Raw genomic sequence first — 26,711 nt, 5'->3', positions numbered from 1 at the left:
AGCTTCATGCATGCCTCTGACCTGGGTTGTATACCACACAACCAGCTCATCTGTTATCATTTATTTTCTTTATACAAGTTACATACCAGTTATTATAAAAAAGCTCCCTCTGCTATCCTCATGTGACCCCCTGCACCTCAACCCCATCTGCCTTAGAGAAATAGATTTGAATGGTGACATAGGCTCACACCTGATTATATTGCAATGTTCTACCACGGTTTACTGTTATATTCAAACAGGACTGCTAAACTACTTAACGTCTGCAGCATAGTTATACTCTTAGATTAATTTGCAAACCTGAATGTTCTGTTTAATTGAAAGAAGCAAGGGATAAATCACTAAGAGGAGGCAAAGGGTATCAAAAGGCCACATCCATCTAGGTTCAGAATTAGGTTAGTGCAAAAAAGATCTTATGCAACCGAAATGCAGAACTCTGCTGTTCTAGTGATGCCCAGCTGCAATGCCAGCATCGCCATGTGCAGTGCATGGGAACCAACTCCCTGGACCCCACAAAGTTGATGGGCATTCCCATTCAAAGGATGTGTGTGCACTGTGTCATGTGATCAGTTATGTGGGGCAGGGCTTTCCTGGGCCCCCACAATACTTTATTCAAGTTGGCATGCTTGGCGCAGTACTGGATTTCCCAGTAAGCAGACGAAGCACTTCCTTAGGGCACCTACAAAGTGGGGGCACCAAAAAAGGAGATTTTTAAAAATAGAATTTAACATCTGATATTTCAAAAACAACAACATTGAAGTAGTCATCAAAAACAGAACTTTGTGAGACTTCGTTACACCCCATTCCTTCTTCTTTCCCTGCTGTTCTGTTTTAATTACTTTTAATTACTTATCCTTACCTAAACCAGCAGGCACCCTGAGAGGCGCTGCCATTGAAAGGTGTCTAAGCCTTGCTGCTAACAATGTTAAAGTATACATAATGTACAAATACAATATTTTTTAATGTACTATAGTAGTAGGAAGATAATTTGAGCAGCCAAATTTGGAGTCCAGTGCTGCTTGATAATGTTTTGTTTCTTTTGAAATGTTCACAGCAGCGGCAGAAAAGGGCAGATGAAATTACCAATGGAAATTCTTCGATGTAAATTGATGCCACCCCAGGAAAGTCTGCTTTGACGGTGTTACCAGTTCTTCTTCAAGCATAGTTTCTAACAGTCCTTGGCAGTAGATACCTGCAGCTCTCAGTGTGCGAGTTCAGTTTATTTGCTTGCTTGCTTGCTTGCAAAGAATCAGCCTTCTGCAATGGATGAGCAAGGCAGTGACAGACCTGCTAATCCTGAAGATGAATTAAGTGTAAGTAAGTAAACTTTAAATGCACTGCAATGTTGTGCCTGGTTGAAATAACAATGTGTTCTGTTTATCATATACTTGCTGAGCCCATGAATTATGAAAGTGATATCTGGGAACTAACTGGCGCTGTCAATGCTGTAGCTGATTTTAACTGGGTTTTTTGGTGAAATATGATGTGCATTTATTTACATGCAGTTGATAGGGCACGAGATCAGCCCTTGAGAGCTGATGGCAAGAGATTTGCATCAGGAGGCGGAGTGAAGTTCTGTTAAAACGTATTTCATTCCTGGGTGCAATTTTTGAAAAACAAATCAATTAATTATACAGCATATCTAAATATAGTTCGCATTCAGCTAGTTGGCATAGTAACTGTTATCCTGGACTGCTGACAGGTGGTTAAAAGAAAGAGGAGGACTTAAATAATTCAGTGTTCTGTGATACTTAAATTGCTTTATTAATGGGAATGAATTCTACAATGCATAATCAGAGCTGGCACAAGCGAGGAGGCGGGGAGACACATTGTTCTTTAACCGATTAAAGGAATAATTTGAGATACTTAAATTGTAGCAGTCAACTATGAAATTTGCTGCTCTGGATGAAGTAACAGTGCTGAAAATGCACTGTTCTGCTGTTGGTGTCTGACCAAATAGTATGATGGAAGGAAAAGCAAGAAGTTCAAAAGCGTTCATAGTCCCTGTGAAATATTTAAAGGGAGAAAGGGTTGACCAGGAAAAATGTGAAACCCTGTTAATATGATTTGATTTATATCCTGCCCTTCTCCACAAAGAAGCACAGGGCACTTTGGATATGGGAGATGGCCCTTTTTGAACTGAGTGTTTCAATAGCAAAAGGTACTTCTTTGACGGCTACTGATAGCTGGAAAATTAAACAGCAATGACAATTTTCTGGTGGCTGCTATGTACTGACTCCACCTCACCTGCTTGGGCTGGAGAGAAACGTTTTGTGCTGTAACCAGAAAAGTAAAGGGAGGGGGAAGCAGATGTGGCATTATTTGCACGGATTTATAAAATTATTATTATTAGTAGTAGTATTTACAAATTGTAAGTAGCAACCTTAGTGCCGCATATGTAGGGTGCTTCAAGCCTATCACTTCACCAGATTCCAGATTGTCACCTCTGCTGATCGTGTTGAAATTCTTTGCTGCTGGTATGTTATTTTATATAGTGCATCAAGGACACTAGTAAAATAATAAACAGACCATGAGAAACAGTTTTAGGAGTGTATGGTGGTCCTAACTGAAAATAAGACTCATTGAGATTTACATTTGTGTAAGCATACCAGGATTGTGTGGGATATCACAACTGCAGTGGCATTTTGATGAAGCAATAGAGCACTGAAGAGTCACTCATGACCACACCAACAGCAGAAATGGCAGGCAAGGCATGCCGTTCAAGTGTGAAATGAATATGTTTGCCTTTGGGAAATGCTGAATTGAGAGATACTGGACATTTATCTATGTGATTCTTTCCCCCTCTTTGATTAAGGTATCAAATGTATCAGTACAAATGGCAGATTCAGAAGAAAAGTGGGAAAGAATTGCAAGGAAACTCAATAGGTCAGCAAAATCAAAGAGAAAAGCCAAAATAAACAAGTCTCTCTGGAATTTTCAAAATAAAATCATCCTGTTTACAGTGGCCCTCTTCATTGTAGGTGTTATAACTTGGACGTTATTGTGGCTCTTTATTGGTGAGTTTCTGTATCTCCATTGTAGGCAATGCTTTATGAGGCCTTTCCCCCTATTTACATTTAAAGAACACTCATAGAGGTATAAACAGTGCTCTAGAAAATCGTTTTCTATTATGTTGCTTTTTATTGGCTCTAGAAAAAGTTTTTCTATTTACAATGGAGGCTGTTTTTCTACTTCAGAAGATTTGTATGTTGGAATGTCAGTTAAAAGAGAATCCTAGCAGCATTTTGGAAAACCTGTTCCTCAGAGCCCAAAATTTAACTAGATACAGTGGTACCTCGGGTTAAGTACTTAATTCGTTCTGGAGGTCCGTACTTAACCTGAAACTGTTCTTAACCTGAAGCACCACTTTAGCTAATGGGGCCTCCTGCTGCCGCCACGCCGCTGCTGCACAATTTCTGTTCTCATCCTGAAGCAAGGTTCTTAACCCGAGGTAATATTTCTGAGTTAGCTGAGTCTGTAACCTGAAGTGTATGTAACCTGAAGCGTATGTAACCCGAGGTACCACTGTATAGGAGAGTAGTCTGGATGAGAATTTGTTTCTATAGGGTGTGCACCCACAGCTCAAAAGTGAGAGGAAGGTCTCCATTAGCTATTCTTCTTCTTAATGAATTGTCCTCCACCATAACCAACCAAAACCCAAGTTTGTGTGTGTGCTTTATGTGATTTTCTATAAATGCATTTCTTCCTTGTTTTGCTTCATGATTGAGACTGGGCTATTGCATTATTCTTCTGTCTCTATAGTGAAAAACTTTTTAAAGGGCAAAATGCTAATATATTATTATGTAGTGAAATTCCAACATACTAAGGAAAACCTGGTTATCATGTGGGGGTCTATTGGCTAGTGTCTGTGACCTTGACAAGATACTTTTCCCAAAGCAGTTTACTCGTTTTTAAAATAAGTCTTCATTATATGTAAGGATGGACAGACACATGAATAGATATATGCTGCTTTAATATTTTTAAAGTAGTACTTTCTCCACTGTGTGCTATCTGGTTGGTGTTGACCCATATCAGAACCTTCTTGGTAGCAGTTCTCCATTTGTGAGATGCCTTCCCTGGTGAGGTGTATCTGTCTCCCTCATTATTAACATTAAGGAAAGTTTGAAAAACATTCATCCAAATATTTGATGGCTGAAAGATACTATTCCTGGCAACCTTGACATTATTATTATTAGCTATTAGGATACGTTACTATTTTAAACTTTTAAAAATGCATTGTTTTGATATTTTATTGTGTTCTTTTTATTGTTTTACAGTTCAGGCAGAAAACAAAGATGCACTGTATTTTGTTGGATTATTTCGTGTTGCCAACATTGAGTTTCTCCCAGAGTATCGGCAGAAGGAATCCAGGGAGTTTCTCTCTGTTGCACAGAATGTGCAGCATGTGGTAAGGAAAAAACGCCAACCCTTGCGTTCCACATTATCACCAAAGCATATGCAATAATCAGCTGGTTGTGTGGACCCAGCAAGCCTTGCCTTTTGTAGTGTGTCAATAAAGGGAGGTAACACATTCTGGAATTTTCTCTCCGTGTCGTATTTGTAGTACCATAGAAAGATTACTGCTGGATCAGGATGAAGGCTCATCTAGTCCAGCAACCTCTTCTTACAGTGGCCTGCAACAGAACTCTCCCGGCTGGCGTTTCCTAGCAACTGGTATTCAGAGTAATACTGTCTCTGGCTGTGGAGGTAGAACATAGTCATCATGGCTTGTAGACACTGTTTGCCTTATCCTCCATGGATTTGTCTAATCCTCTTTTATAGCCAAGTTGATGGCCATCACTACAATGCCACAATGTCATGTAGTCTTCCCAGGGAAAACAGAGAGAGAGGGGGGGAGGGAGGGAATAATAGAATCATAGAAGTGAAGAGTGGACCCCGAGGGTCACCAATCCAACCCCTTGCTATGCAGGAAGCTCAACTAAAGAATCCAGGACAGATGGCCCTCCAACCTCTGCTTTAAAACCTCCGTGGAAGGAGACTCTAAAAAGTTTCGAGTGAATCCATTCCACTGTCAAACAGATCTTACCACCAGAAAGATCTTCCTCATGTTGAGTCAGAATCTCCTTTCTTGTAACTTGAATCCATTGGTTTGGATCTTCATCTCCAGAGCAGGAGATAACAAGCTTCTTCCATCCTCCATGTGACAGTCCTTTAGATATTTGAAGACGGCTATCCTCTCTCCTCTCAGTCTCTTAGCCAGGCTAAACGTACCCAGCTCCCTCAACCATTCCTCATAAGGCTTGGTTTCCAAACCTTTGATTGTCTTAGTCACCCTCCTCTGTGCATGTCAAGGATTGTCAATAGCCTTCTTAAACTGTGGTACTCTGAACTGGACACTACTCCAGGTGTGGTTGACCAACACACACATGCAGAGAATGAATCCCCCTTATACTGAGTCAGTCCATTGGTCCATCCAGCTCAGTATTGTCTACACAGATTAGTGGCAGCTGTCCAGGATTTCAGGCAGGAGTCTCTGCTAACCCTCCCTGGAGATGCCAAGGATTGAACTTCGGACCTTCTGCATGCAAAGCAGATGCCCAACCACTGAGCTGCAGTCCTAATGTGGCTTCTTGAAGGAGTACACAGCTTTCAAAAAACTAAATTCAATAGAAAGAGGGAAGTGGAAGGGCACTGCTGATGGGTGGGGGTTCAATAATGAGTGCTTGAAATGGTGCAAAGGAGAGCAAAGGCATGAGTCTCAGTCTTTAATGAATATCCTTAAAATATAAGATGTGTCTGTGTGCATGAGTTATGCTGCACAGTCACTATCCAGTAGGTCCCATGCAACTTATACAGCCACATCCCCAAAATAAATGGGTCTTGGTGGGCTGGATGGCTCAAAATTAACTGACCAAACTTTCAGCACTGTTTGCTGGTCTTCATTGTATTTCCCCTTTCTCTTAACTCACTGTCTCTGTTATTTACTGATTATTCACTGTGCACTGGAAAACCAGCCAAGAGCTGGAAGAAAAACATGATTCCCAGGGAAGCACCAATTCCCAAGGATTCCTTATGCTTTATATTGAAAATGCACCTGTTTACATAGGCATTCCCTCAATCCCTCAATCTGAGTCTTCTGATTTACTGTAATCATGGTGCTTTCTTGATAGAATTGTTTTACTGCATATTTTATAGATGTGCATATTTTAATTTTTAATGAGATTGATTTATTGCATAGTTTAAATATGGATGCTTATATTTTAATGTTTGCATGACTGGGTGGGATTTTTGTGTGCAATCTTGCTTAGAAGTCTATATTGGCATTAATATGAGTAATTCAGTCAACAACTTAAATAACTTGTCATAAAGGTACCATAAATCTCCAGTACTCCCTCCTTCAAAGCTGAGAATGATATCCTTGTTATAAACAAACAGGGCTGCTGAATCTGCTGTACTGCATATCAGGCAACTCTCAGGGTGCTTCCAGACTTTTGCTATTTTGGGGCAGGATTCAATCACATACAGACAAATTCAAGTTGCACAATTAAAGTTGATTTGAAGGGCTTGCATGACCTATTTCCTTCACCTAAAGATCAACTCTTTTGTGATAAGAAAAGGAATGGGGGAATGTACCAGAAACTGTGGGGGTAACACCTCCTTGACACAGCATTGTCTAACCTCCCCACAAAGAAATCAGAATAAATGCTCATTAAACAGTCAACATTGTCTAATTGCCCTGCAAAGAAATCAGGATGAATACTCAATAAACCAGTGATCTGGAAGTGCCCTCAGCAAGATTAATTTTAATTTAGTCTGTGTGGGATTGCCCAACCATTCTGTGCATCTTCTCTTTCAGATGAACTTGGTATATACCAAATCTGCTTTCTCCAAATTCTATAAGCAATCCATTGTCTCAGATGTCAGGTGGGACATATTTTCCATTTCATTTGTGGCTGGGGGTCTTAGCGAGAAATAATGTCGTGTTGCAGCATTTACTATCCATGTACTGTCTCTTGTTGCAAACCAAAAGCCTCATCATATGTGACCAAATCCAAACACAGAAAGCACTCCCATGTCCCATAAAATATCTTACATTTTAAAAATGTTGGTATATTAAAAAACAACAACAGCAACAACAACAATGATGAGAAAAGCTATAGATTTTCAAGCACCTGAGTCTCAGAAACACTGTGATGTAATTTGCTTTTTCATTTGATTTCAGTAACAACAACAATGGGGGTCTTCTTGTCCATTTCTGGATTGTGTTTGTGGTGCCACAGGCTAAAGGCCAAGTGTTTTGTGAAGATTGTGTAGCTGCTATTTTAAAGGACTCAATTCAGACAAGCATCATCAATCGAACCTCAGTAGGGAGTCTTCAAGGCCTTGCTGTCGATATGGACTCCATTGTGCTTAGCGGTTGGTATCCCTTGGCAGTTGCTATTTTTCCTCTGAAGAAAGTGAACCTTCTGACACAATTAATAGCTTGCTGTACTGAAAAAAACTAGAATCCATAACTTTTGCCTCTGAAATAATCACCTCATGGAACTGGAAAAGCAGAATTGCTATGTGGAGATCTGAACTGGGCCTAATGGTGCTAATCCAATTTTCGCTCAACAGGGTGATGGTGATAATTGGATTTATGTCCCTTTGTGTTTATCATCAGTTGATGCCATGTGTCATTGGAACGTCTTCCCTCTTGATAACTTTCTTATAGAATTCAATCCATTCATATAGGAATATGCTCACTTGTCTGCTTTGATACCTTATATATGGTGTCAGAGCTAGCCCTACATTAAGTAGAGTGAGGTGTCTACTTCAGACAGCTAGTTTTTGATAGGGTTGTGCACAGCACCCCTGCCTGGCCTAATTTGGGCCTCCAGGATCAACCCAAACCAGGGAAACCTGCCCTGCCCTGGATTCAGCCCCAAATAAATTAAAATACCCTCATTAAACATACAGCCAGGAGAAGCACTGGGGAAGGAGATGCTGTATTTCCACCTACAAGAGCATGGGGGTTCCCAACTGCAGGGTGCTGCTTTGCAAGTGGCTCTGCTAAGGGGAAGGAGCTTGTGAAGAAGCACCCTGAACCCCACAGGCTGGAATCCTCCACTCAACAGACTGGAGAATTAATGTATTATTTTTATCACCATGGAGAGGTGAGAGACACTCCTGGAATTTTCAAGCTCAGGTGGTTGGCCTTGGGACTGTTACCTTACCTTGCGATGTGGGGGTGGGTGAGTGCTTTAAGCCAGTGTTTTTCAACCACTGTTCCATGGCACATTGTGTGCCGCGAGATGTTGCCTGGTGTGCCGTGGGAAAAATTGAAAAATTCAAAAGATTTAAAAATAAAGTATTTTATAATTTTTCATATTTCTGTTTACTGACTATTTCATAATAAAGTAATTATAAAATACTTTCTTTGTGTTTATTTGATTCCTATTCAAGAGGATTACTTTATATATAGTCAATATAGGCAGAGTTAAATTTTTTAACATTTTCTAATGGTGGTGTGCCTCGTGATTTTTTTTCATGAAACAAGTGTGCCTTTGCCCAAAAAAGTTGAAAAACACTGCTTTAAGCAATAAGAAATGTTTTCGGCCAACCCTATATGGAGTTCCAGAGTGAAACCAGCTGTCAGGATCCCATATCCCTCTTCCTGCAAGTTCATTGCAATGCATGTTAAGTCTTTTAGTCTGAATAAAATCCTGGGAAACATCCTTTCGTGTTGGCTTCACAAATTCACACAAATTATTGTCATATCAATAGGTCACTATTCTCAATTTCCAAATTAACACTGCAATGCAGTGCAGTCTCATATTGTGTGGTGGTTACATTCCAGAGATGGCACTTAGATGCAAAAATGAGTATACTTCAACAAGCCCTTTGGAGCTACTCAGTGTGAGCATCCTTACCTTTCCAGAGCTGTACACCATGTGGGCCTTGCCTGTCCCCCCAAGCAAGGCAGAGAGCTTTTACCAGGCTCTGGGATGCTCTCACAATATCTCGTGGGACTGTTCAAGCTCCAGCAAGATATCACAAGTGCATCCCAGAGCACAGTAAGTCTGAGAGCTTAAATGCTCTGAGGAATAGTTCAGTCAGTAGAGCATGGGACTCTAAACCCATGAGGCTTGTGGATTGAAGCCTCATATTGAGTGAAAGATTCCTGCGTTGCAGGGATTTGGACTCGATGATCCTTCTGATCCCCTCCAACAATGCTTCTATGATTCTTTCTGCACTGAGAAAACCCTGCACAGAAAGAACATTTAAGCTTTCTGCCTTCTCTGCATGTCATTTGTGTGATTACTACTGGCCAGACTCCAGCCACTTCATGTTGAAATCGCACATGTTAAATGCATATCTGTTGTGATCATACTGTATTACATTCATATGTTGCCTGCTGGTCTGTTTGTTTAAATATGTGCAGAATCATTTGTATTTTCTCCTCCCATGCAGTTGGGCTTCGATCAGATTACTCTTCAACAACAGGAACAGGTACATGACTGAGTTTTTTTAAAACACATTTTTTCCATTTAACACATTTCAAAATGGCAAACGTATATTATGTGGTGAAAATTGAATCCTGCCCGTATCTGTATCACCTTCTACAATGTAAGCTTTGTACAAGGCTAAACATTGGATCTGTTGGGTAATTTAGCATTTAGATCATGCTTTTGAGTGTTCAAAGATGTCATTCTTACAACAACCAGGGAGGGAAATTAGTATTGGGAAATGCTCCCTGTTTCTCTGGGAGATAATGAGTTTCAGAAGGAGACACTACCACGGTTTGGGCTTCTTTAGAGGAGGAGTTGGCGATATTTCAAAAATATTTTGCTTGCAACTGTAGAAGTAGAGAATCAGTAGGGACAATCAGTGTGTACACTGATACCAGACAGCAGAAGTGCAGCCCTCACATCAGATCTCCCAAGACCCCAAGATGCTCCTGATTTCATAGCTAGAGATCAGGGGGAAATTCACCTTCAAACCATTATGCAAACCTAAGCACAATTATTATTCAAAATTCACATTGCACATCTTTGATGTGGTTCTTCAAGCAAATAATGTTTACAGAAATGTGTTTATTAACAGGAAGTATAGATAAAAATGCATATATTCATGAGAATATACCGTATTTTTCACCCCATAGGGCGCACCGGCCCATAGGGCGCACCTAGTTTTTTTGGGGGGAGAGATAAAGAAAAAAAATTATCCCCCCCCAGGCATGGGGCTGGGGTGGGGGAAGCCCGAGCTTCCCCCGACCCCAGCCCCCAGAACAGGCTGCTATCTGCAAGCCTAGGGAGCCCGGCGGGAAGTCGCGCCGGGCTCCCAAGGCTTGCGGAGAGCTGCCCAAAGCCCGGGGTGCGCTCCGCTGTGCTCCCCAGGTTTCGGGCTGCAGGCTGCTGTCTGCAAGCCTTGGGAGCCGGGCGGGAACTCCCGTGGGCTCCCAAGGCTTGTGGCTAGCTTCCTGAAGCCTGGAGAGCGAGAGGGGTCAGTGAGCACCGACCCTTCTCGCTCTCCAGGCTTCAGCGAAAGCCTGCACTTGCCCCACAGGACGCACACACATTTCCCGTTCATTTTTGGAGGGGGAAAAGTGCGTCCTATAGGGCGAAAAATACAGTAGATAATATGCATTATATCAGGACAATTGCTTGCAAAAAGGGAGACATCTGCACTAAAATGCTGCCACATTTTAATGAGAGGTGTGTTTTTTTAAAAAAAAGTAAATTGATGCCGAAATATGGAGAATTAAACTTAAGACTGGAAAAATGAGAAACTGAAATCGATAGATTTGGCCATTCCTGCTAGCAACTGCTTCTTCTAGGTCTGCATCTTTCAATCTGATAATGGCTTTTATTCCTCTTCTCACCCACTCTCCCACACATACATTCATACCACATATCTCTCTTTCTGTCTTTCCCTCTCCTCCTGTCTCATTATTTCCAGATGACCTGTTTACTGAATATTCATTCTGATTGTCTGCACAACTTTGTGGGAATGCCAGCTCTTTACTGAGTGCTCGTTCTGGTTTGTCGGGAGCACAGCAGACCCACATGTGAGGCAAGGTGAAGCAACTGCTTTGGGTGGCAGGATCCTCAGGTGACAAATTTTTTTGGTCTGGCCCTATCTAATACTCTCTCACACACACCAGTGTGATATAGTGGTTAAGAGTGGTAGACTTGTAATCTGGTGAACTGGGTTTGCGTCTCTGCTCCTCCATATGCAGCTGCTGGGTGACCTTGGGCCAGTCACACTTCTTTGAAGTCTCTCAGCCTCACTCACCTCACAGAGTGTTGGTTGTGGGGGAGGAAGGGAAAGAAGAATGTTAGCCGCTTTGAGAGTCCTTCGGATAGTGATAAAGCAGGATATCAAATCCAAACTAATCCTCCTCTTCCTCCTCCTCCTCCTCCTCCTCCTCCTCCTCCTCCTCCTCCTCCTCCTCCTCCTCTTCTTCTTCTTCTCCTTCTCCTTCTCTCTCTCTCTCTCTCTCTCTCTCTCTCTCTCTCTCTCTCTCTCTCTCTCTCTCTCTCTCTCTCTCTTTCACACAAACACACACACAGCTCCTTTGGTGTCTTCCCCTCCAATGTATCTCCTAACTATTGAAGTAAGAGGCAGCTGCCAACCTGGTTTGCTTTTTGGAATGGGGAGATAGGGAATATATTATCCTTTGCCTCAGGCAGCAAAATGTCTGTGGGAAGGTTATATGATGTCACATCAAGCAATTATTATCTTACACTTTTCAGCACATTTTTTCCTGTCACTTTTCAAAAGTCCATTTTTTAGAAAAGTGGCTGCAGCAGCATTAGGTGGGGTGAAGCCATTGCCTCAGGTGACTGACACCTCACCTGCCCTGCAACCTCTGCCACCAATGTCTGGCGATATCTCTCTGAAATCACATGAAACTTGGTTTTAACATCTGCTTTTATTGGCATTTTTAATCTATATGATGTATTGTTTTTTGCAAACTGCTTAGATTCAGCGGCATTTTAATCCAGTTAATGTTTGTTTGTTTTTTAATACAGTGGTACCTTGGTTCCTGAATGGCCTAGTTAACAAACAAATTGGCTCCTGAATGCTGCAAACCCAGTTTTGCAAACATTTTTTGGAAGCGAATGTCTGTTTCTGCTGTCGGCATTGTTTCCTGAGCCAATCAGCCAATCAGAAGCCATGCCTTGGTTTTTGAACGTTTTGGAAGTCGAACAGACTTCCAGAATGGATTGAGTTCGAGAACCAAGTACCACTGTACATAAATACATTGGGGGGGGGGTTAATAGAAAATTAAATGGGCAAATCTGATTGTAAATGTCAGTTGGATCAATTGATATTTTATCAGTGACATGTGAAAAATATTATCTTGTCTCTCTGTAAAGCTTATGCATTGTCTTTTACCAAACATTGTAATCTCCATGATACTAATCAACATTTACTGTAGGTTCAAGTTGCATATATGATCTGCATGCAGACCGGCTGCACCAGCACTTTCCATTGGACATTTCAACAGCATCTGGAAGGATGATCTGCTATTTCAAACTGATTGCATTGGTCGGCTACTTAATCCGCCTCTCCGTAGCATCCATTCAGATTGAAGCAGACAATTGCATCACTGATTCGCTGACCATTTATGACTCCCTGATGCCAATCAAAAGTAAGATACTGTATCGGTAGGTATGCCTTTTCAGTACAATTTCTTTGGTTTCTGCAAGCAGAAAAGAAGTTCATTTTTAAAAAAACAAAACAAAACAAAAAACGTGTATATTAAATTTGTCCATTGGCAGCCACTGTAGATTCCTTAACAAGGTATTGCTTGCTAGCTGTATGTTGCTCTTAACAGCAGTTTGCAGACCAAACTTTATGGGAAGACCCACAAAAGGGTGTATTGCAATAATCCCCCCTCAATGTTATTAGTCCACCTGTGAGTCATTTGGAAGGAAGGGCAGGATAGATTGGGGCAGGAGTCCCAAAGGCATGTGGTTGGCAAACATCTTGTCCATATTATTGAATTGCATTAACTGATTGAAGCAGATGTGGCTTTGAACACCCCTATAGGATCTGCTGTGACAACAGTATCAAAGTCTAACATGAGTTTACCATCACAGTTATTGTGGCGTCCTTAAACTATTGGCTAGCCTAAGGGCCAAATCTAGTAATGAGGCTAATGATGCATTGTAATTCCCATACTTTCTACACATGAAGAAAAATCAATTTATTTTCAGAATTTGTGAACCAACCAGTTCATTCCTGTCTTTCGTTTCTACAAATAATTTGATGCTGGTTACTCTGAAGTCCACGCAAGTGAAGAAAGTGAAGGAATTTCATGGGTACTTTGAGGTCATCCCACAAGAAAGTAAGTGTTCTCATTTGTCAAATGTGGACACTCCAGTTGTAGACTCCTCATTAGTTAAGTTTTCCCCCTTACCATCCAAAACAGTATACATCCTACATCAGATATGTGAGACATACCTGTCTGAATTTATGTTTTCTGTCACCTTTATAGCATTTCTCTCTTTCATCTTTTCCATGACCTGCCTAACTTCAGCTCTTTTTACAACCAGTTGTTTGTTTGCTTGCTTCTCAATGCTTTCAGTCTCCAGGGCTGACCCAGCTGTATAAGTAATTCAAGTAATTGCATGGAAGGGCAGTTTATTCAGGTGCCATTGCAACAGCATGTAATCTAAGAACTGCACCTCAGCATCTTCTGTGACCCTGCAAGGGATTCTGGGGTCTCAAATCATGCAGTGCACCTCTGCAGCATGGAAAATGCCTTGCTGCCCCAACCATTTGCAGATACCACAACGTGAAACATCAGTTGCATTTTCATTATAGAAATAACCAGTATCCCTTTTACTCCATTATGCCAGCAGATGGAGTAGTTGTCAAATACATATATGGCATGAGATTGTTGTTAGTTTCTCTGTAACAAAGGAATATAGGAGGCTGCCTTGAATGAAGTCAAACCTCTGATTCATCTAGTTCAGTATTGTCTTCACTGACTGACAGTGGCTCTCCAGGGTTTCAGACAGGGGACCTTCCTAGCCCTACCACAAACTGAATCTGGGATCTTCTGCATGTGAAGCAGGGGCTCTGAGTGATGGCCCTTCCCAAACAATTAGGGGCATTTCAAAATAACAAAGGTCATTATGTCACTGGAACCAGGTATATGCTTCCCCATTATGGGTCCTTGTGGTCCATTTCACCCTTTTTTCTTTATCTGTCACATCTTTTCCAATAGGGACAGTTGTTGGGTCAGTGGGAAAAACACTGTGAGACTTAGTTAACCACCCACCCAGTTGCCCAATGACCACCTTAACCAAGCTGTTGGAGGTGGTCTCCATGATTATACTTCTGCATGACTTCAATATTCATGCCAAGGCTGCTATCTTTAGTTCAGCTTGGGACTTCATAGCTTCTATGACAATCAGGGGGCAGAACAACACACAAGGCAGGGCATGCACTAGACTTAGTCTTCACTTCAGGGCAAGTGCTGGAGTAGATGTTGGAGGGATGGAATTGATCTTTTTGTCATGATTAGATCACTAGTAAAGTTTGGGCTTGCAGCATCAGTATGGCCCCATAGGGGTGAAGGACCAATTCAGATGGTCTCAGAGACTTACAGAATCTGATCTGGGGGATTTTCCAGTAGCCATATCTGGTTATTCTTTTGAGGGCCTAACTTCGCTGTGGAATACTGAGATGGGGAAGGACAATTAACACTAAATCCACAGAGTGCCCCGTCTGACACTGCAAAGCTTGCTGTGTTCCTTGGTTTCCCCCAGAACTACAAGCAATGAAGCAGGCAGATGATGGCCAGAGCAGAAGTGGTGCAACTTCTGGTGTGAAGCCAACCACACAGCGGTTAGGAAGCACAACCACATGCACCATGAAGCGAAGCGACAATGGTAGCAAAAAAGACCTACGTCTCCATCATGTCCTCAAGTAGTCCTCCATGTGATGAAAAAGCTGATGTTGCTTGCCCTGGTTAATTTTTATGCACCTTGTTTTGTGTCTGCTGTTTACTATGTTTTGCCTTGTCTTCATTGTTCACCACCCTGAAACATATATAAAAAGGCAGGACAGAAATCCTAAAACAAACAAAGTATTACTTAAAAAGAAGAAAGCCGTACTGGAAGGAATGACTTCTTCTTTTGGCTGATTCTTGGTTTCCAGATTGTGCAATAATATGGAAATGCATCTTTCTTTTCTCAGAATGCGGCAAAGCTATACTGGCTTTGGGTAGTCCTCGATTTGAAGGGAGAATCATGAGTCCTTATTACCCAAGTTACTACCCTCCAAAATGCATTTGTACATGGAGTTTCCAGGTAATTTTGAAACCCCATTGTGCAGGTGTTTCACAACTGCCCTTTGGTGTGTTTCGTGTCAGTTGGAAACAGGGCTCTCTGTCTGTCAGTCTCTCTTTGCAAGATTCTGAGCCCTTTGATCTCAGCACAAAGCTTGGATCTCTCTCTCTCTCTTTGTGGGTCAAGTAGCTGTAGTGGGAGATGAAAGGTTCCCTTGTGAGGGGATGGAAAGCTGCACTTCCTCTTGGCCACTGCCAGTCTGACCTCTTTCCCAAGGCTCTGAGGAGCTGGCATCCGAGCTGTGGCAAGTGCTGTTGCTCCCTGTAGCCTGGCACAGGGAAAACAAAAAGTGCTACTGCTGTGATGAGGACCCTGTGGTCAGTTTTGAACCAGCCGCATGTTAGTGCTTAAACTTGGGTGTCACTGCTCAGATCTGGAAGCCCTTTTTCACAGCTGTATCAGACCTTGATGTGGCTACTCAGTGGGGGGAATGAAGTTACAGGGAACCAGGCAGAGGGCCTTCTCGGTAGTGGTGCCCACCCTGTGGAACGCCCTCCCATCAGATGTCAAAGAAATAAACAACTATCTGATGTTTAGAAGGCATCTGAAGGCAGCCCTGTTTAAGGAAGTTCAACGAAAAAAGTAGAAGACCCAGTGGATCAGTTCATTCTCTAATCAATTTATGCATAAGGTCCATATATGTGAAAGTGTCTATTCCACCTGTCTGTTCATAAAGTCCAACAGTCCACACAAAAGCTTGTTACAGTTCCACAGAATCCTTTCACAGAGTCTAAGACAAGGATTTCCAGAATATTAGCCAGGACAGTGTATCTCATAGCATAGTAGTACTGATATCATATATGAGTTTGTACTACTGATGAAGCCCAGGACAGCAAAACAAGGCATAAATTGATTAGAGAATGAACTGATCCACTGGGTCTTCCACTTTTTTCATTGAACTTTATGAGCTACTTCTGTTGAAATCTACAATTCAATACAATGAATAGTATATCTTATTTTTTCAAACGTACAGCCGGTTACGTCTTGTGTGTTTATTGTACGTGTGATGTCATGATGTCAGAGGAGCTGGGGTGAAGCCTAGCACAGCAGCAGTGCATTAGCAGCACAGCTTCAATGGTCATGGTTTCTCCTGCTCCTGCTGTCACCATCAGCCTGGAGCTGCTTCCAAACTCCTTCCCATCCACGGCAGCAGAAGCAGGAGGAGGAGCCAGAGCATTGAGGCTGCCCCATGCGCGGCTCTGTGCTCAGCCTCATTGGGAGGCCTTTTGGAGGGCTCGGTCCCCTCCCCCAAAACATTTCAGGGCCCAAAAGGGCTCAGCCCCCAGGAGACAGTTCCCCCTGTGGAGGTAGAACATTATTCCCCATGAACTTGTTTAATTTTATTTTAAAGCCATCCAAGTTGGGAGCCGATCATACATATTGAGGGAGAAAATTCCTTAGTAGACATTCGGTGCCTAGTTTGTCAGAGCCTCCACCCAAAGCATACTGCAGTAATAGCCGGGTGATTTTTGTCGAGGTAGCAAACGTTAGCTCACATTTAACCTACTGCAGAATGTGGCTCTCATCAGATGTGTTTCCATTTTATATTGTAACTGGTATCTGCATGAATCTTGATGAGCTCTGGGACAAGTGAAACCCTTGCATGTATCTTATAGTAGGAGTAGGAGTAGTAGGAGTAATATCAAGCTGAATTGTCCACAGTTGTTAAAAATATTTTTAAAATGTATCCCTTATTTCCTTAAAACAGACTCCCCTGAAAAATCTTGGCATAGCTCTGAAATTTCATAATTATACTATCAGTGAAAAAAGCATTAAAGGCTGTGAGCACGGATGGTGGAAAATTAACGAACACATGTAAGTATATGAATATGGGCTATATATTCTCGAGGAGGTAGGCAGCAGATTGAGGAAGTTGTCATAGCAAGTAGTCATGTGATCATTACATCATCCTGATGGCCTTTATTTTAATGTGCATGGCAAGATACAAACTGTTCTCATTTGCTTCATGTTCATTCTTCAGCATCGTTTGGATACGAGGTATCCTGTCTGGCTGGTGACAATTGTAGAATGGGGAAGGCTTTCGAGGCGAAGGCAGTAGCTGATGGTATAGTGAGACAGCAGTGCTTACCTGACCTGACCTCCCAGCAGTGGAGTCGTTGCTGCTTACTGGGAGGGAGAGTGGGAGAATTAAATGGTGGAGAGGCTGGAGCTAAGCGAATACACCAGCAGGAGCTCTGTATTGACTTAGCTGATGTGTTTGCTCAGCTTGGGCCTCCCCAACACCTTGCCCCTCCTACTCTCTCTTGGCTTCCGGTAAGTTGAAGCTACTCTACTGCCATGAGGTAACATAGATGATGACGCCCTGCCACACTGCCTGCTACTGGCCCAAGGGCCACATTTCTTTCTGGGTAACATTCTGAGGGCCACATGCCACAGAGGCAAAAGTTGGAAGGATATCATTCTCCATTCCAGTTGACATTAAGCCCAGATATTTATAGGGACAAATACAAAACATGCTGGGGTGTGTGTGACTGCATAGAAATGTATAGCAGCACCCTAAATTGTTCGACCTCAGAAACTTGTGAACATAGGAAACATCCCTAATGATGTTATTTGTCCATTGGCCCAGTACTGTCTACTCTGAGTGATAGCAACTTTCCAGGCCAGGTGTGTGGAGAGAGATGCTTTCCATTATCTACTGCCTGGCTTAACTGTGGAGACAATTAGAAATTTAACCTGCAACTTTTTGAATGCAAAGCATATCCGTCACTGTCACTGAGCCAATTCCCTACCCTAAGCATACAACAAACATACAACTTCATATTAAAATATTGAGATCACATAAGAAAGCTTTACAGAGAAGGCAGCAACCTATGAACCACTTTGTTTTGTCGTGTAAAAAATGGTATCGTCTGAACAAATAGATTGATTAGGATGGAAGGGTTATGTTTCACAAACAATGGCCCAAACGATATTCTCCAAATGCCAATTTTAGTTGTGTCATTGCCACGATGTCCACTGAAAGAGGCTATCAGATACACCAGTGGAAAGGCAATGGGCAGAACAATTATTTCCACATGTACAAATTTCCTTTGGGTGAAATTCAATGTAGTACTCAACCAGCACAAGCATTTTTGCTACATTGACAGAACAGCCTCTCCTCTCCTTCCTCTATGTGCTGTTCTGGCAGTTCTCTTGACCCACCAGAGTGGATTTGGGGGAAGTCATAGGGGTGCACATAGAGGGAGGAGAGGGTGGGAAAGCCCAGTTGTGCTAGCAGGAGTTGAACCCTACTCTTATTCATTTGTACCAGGTGATGATTTTAGAATGCAGTTGTTAAAAACGTTGAGGAATTCAAATATACTACAACTAGGACTGTTCTTGTCTTTTAGTGATGAAAGATGTTCCATGCCCCATAAGTTAACATACATTCATCCCACAGGTATTGCGGTTATTACATTGATCATCAAACAATATTCCGAGTTGCAAGCTTTGCAGTTAATGTTGAGTTTCAATGTAGTTCCAAAATTTCAGAGCAGCCACTGCTTGTAGAATATGGAAGCTACAATATCAGCCAACGTAAGACTGATTTTAACTTTCCTTTATAGCTTTTGGAACACCACCTGATTGCATCTTTACTAAAAATACTGGAAGCCATCTTTGGCATGCAGGATAATGCTCAGTTTTTGCATGTGAAGGTTTCCCCCCCGTTTTCTACTTTCTATCCAACAGTTATAATCCACATTTCAGCTATATAAGCTTGATGTGACATGGTTTTAAGAACATGTGCATAAGATGGCAGCCGCTCCTATTATTTTTTTTAAAAGCATGACTTGCTAATGCATGCTAAGCAACATGACTTGCTAAATATGCTGAAATATGCAATTGTAATAGATCAGACTTCCCAAACCTGGTGCCTTCCAGATGTTTTGGACCACAACTTCAATCATCCCCAATCTACAGAGTTCACCTGGCTGGGATTGATGAAAGTTGCAGTCCAAAATATATGCAGATCACCAGATTAGGGAAAGCTGAAATACGTAGATCACACCTATAAATGATTTGGCATCTCAGCTATTGAGTTAACCCTTCCTAGTAGAGCATGGCATGAGACTGAGATGTGTCCTTGTATGCTATCTTTCTTGGACTATATGTCTCAGCTTTGACCAGTATCTTCTTTTCCTGATAAATTGGTAGTTTTAAATTTTATCTCAGGTTTATGAGTAACTCACGAATTAACATTTCATTGAGTTTTATTAAAAAAGCAGTACCTGCCAAGTAGCATTCCTGCCCCTTTGTAATAAATAAGAGTGATGCAAAAGCACCTATGAAGCACATTTCATTTTGGGAGAACCAACTGTGTCATTAACTGGTGTTTTGCCATTCATTTCTCCAACTTTTCTTCTTCTTTTTACAATTTCCCATCATTATAAGAAAAGGCATTGCATTTGAAAAATATCAGATAGTGAAATATTTAATGAAATATTCATGACTGCAGTGCAGAATTTGTGTTGCTCTTACCTTACTTTGGAGGTGTCCAATCACTCAACAGATCATCTCACCAGAGGTCTGCACTCTGTGGCCTTCCCAGGTCCCCGTGGTTTGGTTAAAGCCCAGGGGAAGACATCATAAAGTAATTCATTCCAAGAGATTTTAAAGATCGTGAAGTTCAGGCAGCCAGGAATGCAGCAGAGTTACTGGGCAAATGTTTAGGGGAAAGAGACATGCACACATACCACACTTGGACACCTCACAATGCTCAGGTAGGCTCAAAGCCACCACACCTACAAACATTCCACAGAAATTCTCAAGTGCCCTGAGCATATGGCAGGAAAAGAAAACTTTTGAGATAGTTGAGTGGAGGCTTCAGCACAGTATGAGTGTAAGAACCAAAATTACTTTGAAAGCTAGAGGTCCTAACTGTTTCCCCTCTTGCCTTCAGCTTGTCCACTTGGAACTTTTGAATGCCATACAGGCTTATGTGTTCAACAAACTCGGCGCTGTGATGGGATCAATGACTGCTTTGATGAAAGCGATGAGCTCTTTTGTGGTTAAGTATCCGTAGCAGATGAGCCCTGAAATATTATGACCACTCTTTAAAGTTACCTTTCTTAGTGACTTGCTGCCTTTCTTCTCATTTTAGGTGTTCCCAAACAAAACTGTAACACCAGTTTCCTAACACAGCACCATTCCCTTTTCTGTGATGGAATAAATGACTGTGAAGATGGTCAAGACGAACGACACTGCACTGAAAGTGAGTCCCACCCCATAAAAGTTGTTAAGTGCAACAGTTTCACCTCACAAATTGCTCATTCTAGTTATTGAAGTGATCCACAATACTTTGGGCTTGATACCAATTCAAGACCATTATTTTTAGCTCTGATTTTTTCTAATCAGGAGTGGAGAAAGATCTGTTGAACGGACTGCTTTCCGTTCATGCAACCATTGGATACAGCCCTTTGCCTCTGGCTTAAAAAGACACACCAAGTACTGGTGTCAAAAGTGAGCTGGTAGCACCTCGTCTGGATGTGAGCCTTTTGTGAAACCGAACGTCGGAAGATTCAGGGCAGATGAAAAGAAGTCCTTCTTCACAGAGCACAATTAAAATCAAGAATTCACTACCACAAAATGAAGTAATGGCCATCGGCATGGATGGCTTTAAAAAAAGGATTGAACAAATTTATGAATGATAAGGCTATCAAAGTCTACTAGCCTTGAGGGCTATGTTCTACCTCCACAGCTGAAGGCAATAGGCCTCTGCATATCAGTTTCTGGGGAACACAAGAGAACACAAGGAGAAGGCTATTGAGCATCAATAATGCCCTACTAGTGAGATTCTGATATGCATCTGTGACAATTCCCCTCACATACCTACAATTCTCAGAGTTCCCAGTTTGTGCTCCAGGCCCAACCATCCCTGGGACATGTCTCTTGGAAGTTTGCTCAGGCAGGTGTGCTCAGGCAGAACAGGGATTGACCATTAAACATTTTTGAGAATTGTAGCTCAGTGAGGGGAATTGGGGTCTCATAACAACTCTCAACACACTTAACAAACTACAGTTCCAAATTTTCAGTGTCTGAGCCAGCGCTGAATCATACTGCTGAAGCATGTATTTTGTCACTGGTTCTTTTTCAGGCATTCCATGTACCAACAATACATTTAAGTGCAGCAATAATATTTGCTTCAGGAAGCAGAATGCAAGATGTGACGGGATTGTAGACTGCCTCGATCGAAGTGATGAAAACAATTGCAGTAAGTCTGTTCAAGGCTGAAATCCTTAAAAAATGCTTACTAGGACAGCCCTTCCTAATCTGGCATCCTCCAGATGCTGTAGGACTACAGATCCCAACAGTCTATAGCATAGTCAGTGATGATGGGAGTTACAGTCCAAAATAACTGTAGACGACCTGTTTGTAGAAAGCTGTGCTGCAGTATTATGGTGCATCAAGTACTTCATTGCATTCAATGGTCTTCTGCTGCACTCCACCTCCAATCTGTTTCAGATTTTGAGGGTGGATGGGACAGGAGAGGGAGAGGAGGTTCCATTGCATGCATGGAAGTCCCTTGCACAGGGGTGTAATGTGGGTTGCCTGTGCCCGGGGTGGGGCACGTGTTGTGCCATCCTGTTGGACTGGGCAGCGTTCAGTCCCTTCACCAGCCAGAGCCTAATCAAGGGAGTCTCTCCTTGCAAACTAGCCCCAGCCTGGGAGCAGAGATAAGGCAGAGAATCTCGAAACATTGTTTCATTGATTCAGGTTGACTAGCTATCAGTTGCTGGGTAATATTCTGAGAATATTTTAAAAGGATCACAGGTGGCTTCAATAACAATGTGGGCAGAAATTCTAGTCAAAGCTGATGGGAACATGACTCATAAGAAACACTCAGCTGGGATGTTCACATCTGAATGAGGAAGTCACATCTCCATTTAAAAACAGAAACAAAAACAGCTTTCCGGTTCACGTGAATTATTGGCTTCATTTTTCAAAGCTGCACATGCTTCTCCCAGCCCATGCACACTGCTCTGTACAACACAGTAGGTATTCATTAGCATATTTTAGTCCATAGATACTGAAAGATACTTTATGCCAGGTCAAACTGCTCATTTAGCTCATGATAGTCAACTCTGCCAGTGGTTTTCGAGGGTCTGAGGCAGAGGTCTTTCACATCCTTTGCTTCCAGATGCTTTTATTTAGAGATGTCAGGGACTGAACCTAGGAAGCAAACTGAAGATATGGGCACTCTTCTTCCAGCTGAATGTAAATAGTTTATGGTGCTTGATCCACCACAGAAAATTCCTAGGCCTAATTTACAGCTGCATGAATTGATCTGCAAATCCTCAATCCCTATAGAAGATCTTAACTCAGCATAGAATCAAAGATAACGACATCTACCATTTGCATTAATTACCAGTGGTCTCTGTAAGGCAATCAAAGTGTCACGGGGTCTCTGCCCATCTAAGCCATGAAGCTTCTCTTGCAGGAAACAGGACTTTGCTTATCTCAGTTCTTCCCCATCCCCCACAATGTGATAAAGGCCAATGAATGGTGTGCTACATGGATTCCCATCCCTAACTAGGTTCTCATTGCACCAGCCACAGGTTTGCATAACAAATTCAGAGGATATTGTGTTGGTCTCTATACAGACAGTGGGACTTCCAACTTTTTTCCTAATGGCAATTGTACACAGTGTTTGAAACTTGGGGAGAGTTTTTTAAAAGTTGTGTGCCCCCATGCAAAGGCCTTATGTAAAACAAAAACATAAGTCAGAAACCTTCCTGTGCATAAATAAACCCTTAATTTGCACCTGAATCAAGACCACTGTCATGTATTTCCTGGCACTCCAAATAGGCAGACCTCAGTTTGCACATGAACTAGTTATATTTAGAGTGCTCAAGTTCAAAAAGACTAGTTAACAGATCATCCAGTTGGAAAACAGTATTCCGCCATGGTTGCTACTGCAAGGGAAATGTTCAACTGTTAACCCTCTTCCAAAGGCTGTGGCAGCACTAAATACCGCAACATGCCCCACCGGATTGTGGGAGGGCTGGATGCCCACGAAGGTGAATGGCCGTGGCAAGTCAGCCTCCATTTTGCTGGAGTTGCTTACTGTGGAGCCTCTGTGATATCAAAGGAGTGGCTTCTCTCTGCTGCCCATTGTTTTCAAGGGAACAGGTGAGTAATTAGAAATCCCTTCATCCATAGCTTCTCCTTTCTCATAACTCCAAAGTAGTGGCATGTATGGGATAGACATGGAGCACAATGCGCTCCTTCTTCTCCTGTTAATTTGTAACAGTCAACCATGCACTGCAATTATGAAATTTCCAATATGCAGCTTGAAAAATAGCCTGGTGTCCCTTTGCATAGGCGAAGGGTCAGTGCACAAGGCTGGCTAGTGCTTGGCTTTTCCAATATTCACCCATTTCCATCTGTCCATGGCAGATCCCTGCTCAGAGCCCACTTTGTGCTCAAGGCCCAACTACCCCGGTACGTGTCTCAGGCAGGTGTGGTCCTTGGCTGAACAAAATTCCCCACTCCCATCTTAGTCCCACATTCTTATTTTAGATTCCTCAGTTGCACACCCTCCAGCATTCCCCTGAAGAAAATGGGGGCACAAGGGCGTGGTACCAAAAGACGCACATCTTTTGGTGCTGTGCCCTTGCCTAAGTCAGGTGACTCACACAACAGTGTGGCACCACTGTCAGTTCATCCCTGGGACATTCTGGGCAGCAGTGACCAGTCAGTAGACATGGGGGACTAGTCTAGTCCCTAAATTTTCCCCTGGCATCTCCTTACCAAAGCCCAGAGCTTCTGTCTGGCTTAGGGAAAGAGACGTGATGCTCTAATGGTTCACAATTGTGTGTGTGTGTGTGTGTGTGTACTCCAGAGTTTTCATACCTTGTTCTAGAAGTCTGGTTACTGATGCTTGCATGATGATCTGCTTTCCTTAAGGTTATCTGATCCTAGAATCTGGACAGCTCATTTGGGAATGCACACTCAAGGAAAAGCCAAATTTGTCTCTACTGTGAGAAGGATTATTGTGCACGAGTACTACAACAGCAGGAATTATGACTACGACATTGCCCTGCTCCAATTAAGCACACCGTGGCTGGACACAATGAGGTGGCTAATTCAGCCAATCTGCCTGCCTCCCATCACACACAGAGTTCACACTGGGGAGAAGTGCTGGGTAACAGGATGGGGGCAAAAGCAAGAAACAGGTGAGCTTCCTGCTCCTTTTTGCCAACATGCCGGGAATTGCAATGAGAGATTAGCACAGATTAGCAATGTTTAGCACAGAGTTTGTATCTGTAACACCAATGTAACACAGAGTTTGTATCTGTAACACCAATGCATAATCATATTTTCTCGAAACAGATAATGGATTAGGTGACAAAGCAGAAGCAAAGGGAGTCCATGTGGTGTCGTGGTTACAAGTGCCAGACTCGGACCTTGGAGACCAGGGTTCAAATCCACACTCAGTCATGAAACTCACGGGGCAGCCAGTGCCTAGAGCCACAGCCACAGGGTTTTTGTGGGGATTAAATGAGGAGGGGTGAGAACCATATATGCCACCTTGAGCATCTTGGAGAGAAAAATGGGACATAAATGCAAAAAAATAAATAAAAAGTGAGTTGTTTTGCTCATTTTAAGCAGCATCTGAACTCTGACAACCAAGGTAGAACTTTTTGAAGGAAGCATCAGCATTGTGCCATCCATGCCAGGGATGAGGAGGAGCCTATAACCCTTGGACTCCAACTCCCATCAGTCCCAGCCAGCATGGGCAAGGGTCAGGGATGATGGGAGTTGTAGTCTAGCAATACCTGGAAAGCCACACATTCCCTGTCACTGACATGCTTTCTGTAATGTTTCTACTGGTGATGGTGGATCATGAGGGCACCAACGTAAAAGGAAGCCCTTTTTGTCAACCTGCAATATGAGGACAGTAATATTCACTTACCTCACAGGATTATTGTAAAGATCATTGAAACAACAAGTGCTGATTTGATCCCTCTAAACTCATAAATAATAACAGTAACAACAATAAGAGCTAGGACAGAAGCCAACATCTCCTTTCCTTGGAAGAGAACCCCATTTCAGTATAACTTACTTTCTATACATAGGATATATAAATAAAGACGTTGCTGGTTTTCTTAGATTTGATAAGAGCCAGGTTTAGTGTAGTTGCTATAAGGGTTGCTATCTGGATCTGGAGTGAGAGATCAGGTTCTTGAGAATTATCATCTTGCCTAAATTATTAAACTTTTCCAGATGATGAAACCTCGGCAGTTTTGCAAAAAGCAGAGGTAGAGATTGTTGATCAAACACTGTGTCATTCAACGTATGGGCTTATTACAGCCCGCATGCTGTGTGCTGGGATGCTGTCTGGGAAAAGGGATAGCTGCAAAGTAAGTGCCTTGCTCCCTCACATACTTGCCCCACTTATACTTGCTCACCACCGCTGTTTACTATTCCTCATCCTGACTTTTGACTGCATTCCAGTTCAGGTCTGTGCTAGGAAACCTAATGACACTGGTCTCAACTGGATCTTATATACCAGAGGTCAGCAAACTTTTTCAGCAGGGGGCTGGTCCACTGTCCCTCAGACCTTGTGGGGGGCCAGACTATATATACGGTATTTTTTTGGGGGGGGGGGAATGAACAAATTCCTATGCCCCACAAATAACCCAGAGATGCATTTTAATTAAAAGCACACATTCTACTCATGTAAAAACACGCTGATTCCCAGATCATCCACGGGCCAGATTTAAAAGGTGATTGGGCTGGATCCGGCCCTCGTGCCTTAGTTTGTTTACCCATGTTATATACCCTCCCCTGACAGGTTGCGCTCCTGCAACCTGAGACTTCTCCTGCATGGAAGGCGCCACTGCTCTTCCCAATTCATACATCTCCTGGTTCTGGTAGACAGGGGGGTAGGGTGGGAGAAGGTAGTGTCTCTACTGACCCATCTATTGGTTGAACAGCCTTTTCCTCTTCTGCCACATCTGGTGCACCTTCCTCTATCTCAGACTGTCTTGACTCTCCCCGCCACCTTGGCTCCTACCTTGTGGGTGGCGTTAATCCCCATCAATCACTGGCCTCCACCCCTGGGTCATTGCCCATGCCTTCGCCACATACTCTTCAGAGCCCTGGCTGTCCCTGACACCTGGGAACAGCTTTTATCCACATTGGTAGATAATTGATGCTATCAACAGAAATGATCTAAAACGGCAAAATGTGTTGACTTTTGAAAACAATGTCTTTTTTTTAGGGAGATTCTGGAGGACCCCTATCATGTCGAAGCAAAAGTGATGGAAAGTGGTTCTTGATGGGAATCGTTAGCTGGGGCTATGGCTGTGGAAGACCCAATTTCCCCGGAGTATACACAAGGGTGTCAAATTTTGCTACATGGATACACAAATATGTGCCTTCAGTTTTTTAATT

General features: G+C 42.6%; 2 protein-coding genes across 2 annotated transcripts in view; one reads left to right on the top strand and one right to left on the bottom strand.

Annotated features, from left to right (window-relative positions):
* The first annotated feature begins 1,140 nt into the window (after positions 1-1,140).
* Positions 1,141-26,711, top strand: TMPRSS7 (transmembrane serine protease 7). Its single transcript, XM_081908604.1, has 18 exons — positions 1,141-1,310; positions 2,813-3,014; positions 4,275-4,405; positions 6,815-6,882; positions 7,181-7,374; positions 9,412-9,450; positions 12,386-12,614; positions 13,167-13,297; positions 15,157-15,269; positions 17,017-17,123; positions 18,712-18,848; positions 20,212-20,319; positions 20,413-20,523; positions 21,406-21,522; positions 23,264-23,441; positions 24,219-24,487; positions 25,539-25,675; positions 26,539-26,711. Exons 1-18 carry the CDS (start codon positions 1,260-1,262, stop codon positions 26,707-26,709), a joined length of 2,493 nt encoding a protein of 830 aa, XP_081764730.1. The 5' UTR covers positions 1,141-1,259; the 3' UTR covers positions 26,710-26,711.
* Positions 10,116-26,711, bottom strand: part of LOC309368472 (uncharacterized protein) — a 67,649-nt gene continuing 51,053 nt past the window's right edge. Inside the window, exon 6 of the mRNA XM_081908602.1 lies at positions 10,116-10,427. The gene's annotated coding sequence lies outside the window, so the exon portion shown is untranslated. The remainder of the gene's footprint in view (positions 10,428-26,711) is intronic.

Source organism: Podarcis melisellensis, assembly GCF_964234715.1.
Source record: "Podarcis melisellensis genome assembly, chromosome: 4".
NCBI classification, from domain to species: domain Eukaryota; kingdom Metazoa; phylum Chordata; class Lepidosauria; order Squamata; family Lacertidae; genus Podarcis; species Podarcis melisellensis.
The sequence above is the reverse complement of the archived record's forward strand: the minus strand, read 5'-3'. Positions and strand labels throughout refer to the sequence as shown.

Bases quoted from the DNA above. Each gene is read 5' to 3' on its own strand.
- TMPRSS7 (XM_081908604.1), top strand. From the start codon at position 1,260: ATGGATGAGCAAGGCAGTGACAGACCTGCTAATCCTGAAGATGAATTA. The intron at 20,524-21,405 runs GTGAGTCCCACC...GTTCTTTTTCAG, and splicing joins CGAACGACACTGCACTGAAA to GCATTCCATGTACCAACAAT. The intron at 21,523-23,263 runs GTAAGTCTGTTC...CCTCTTCCAAAG, and splicing joins AAGTGATGAAAACAATTGCA to GCTGTGGCAGCACTAAATAC.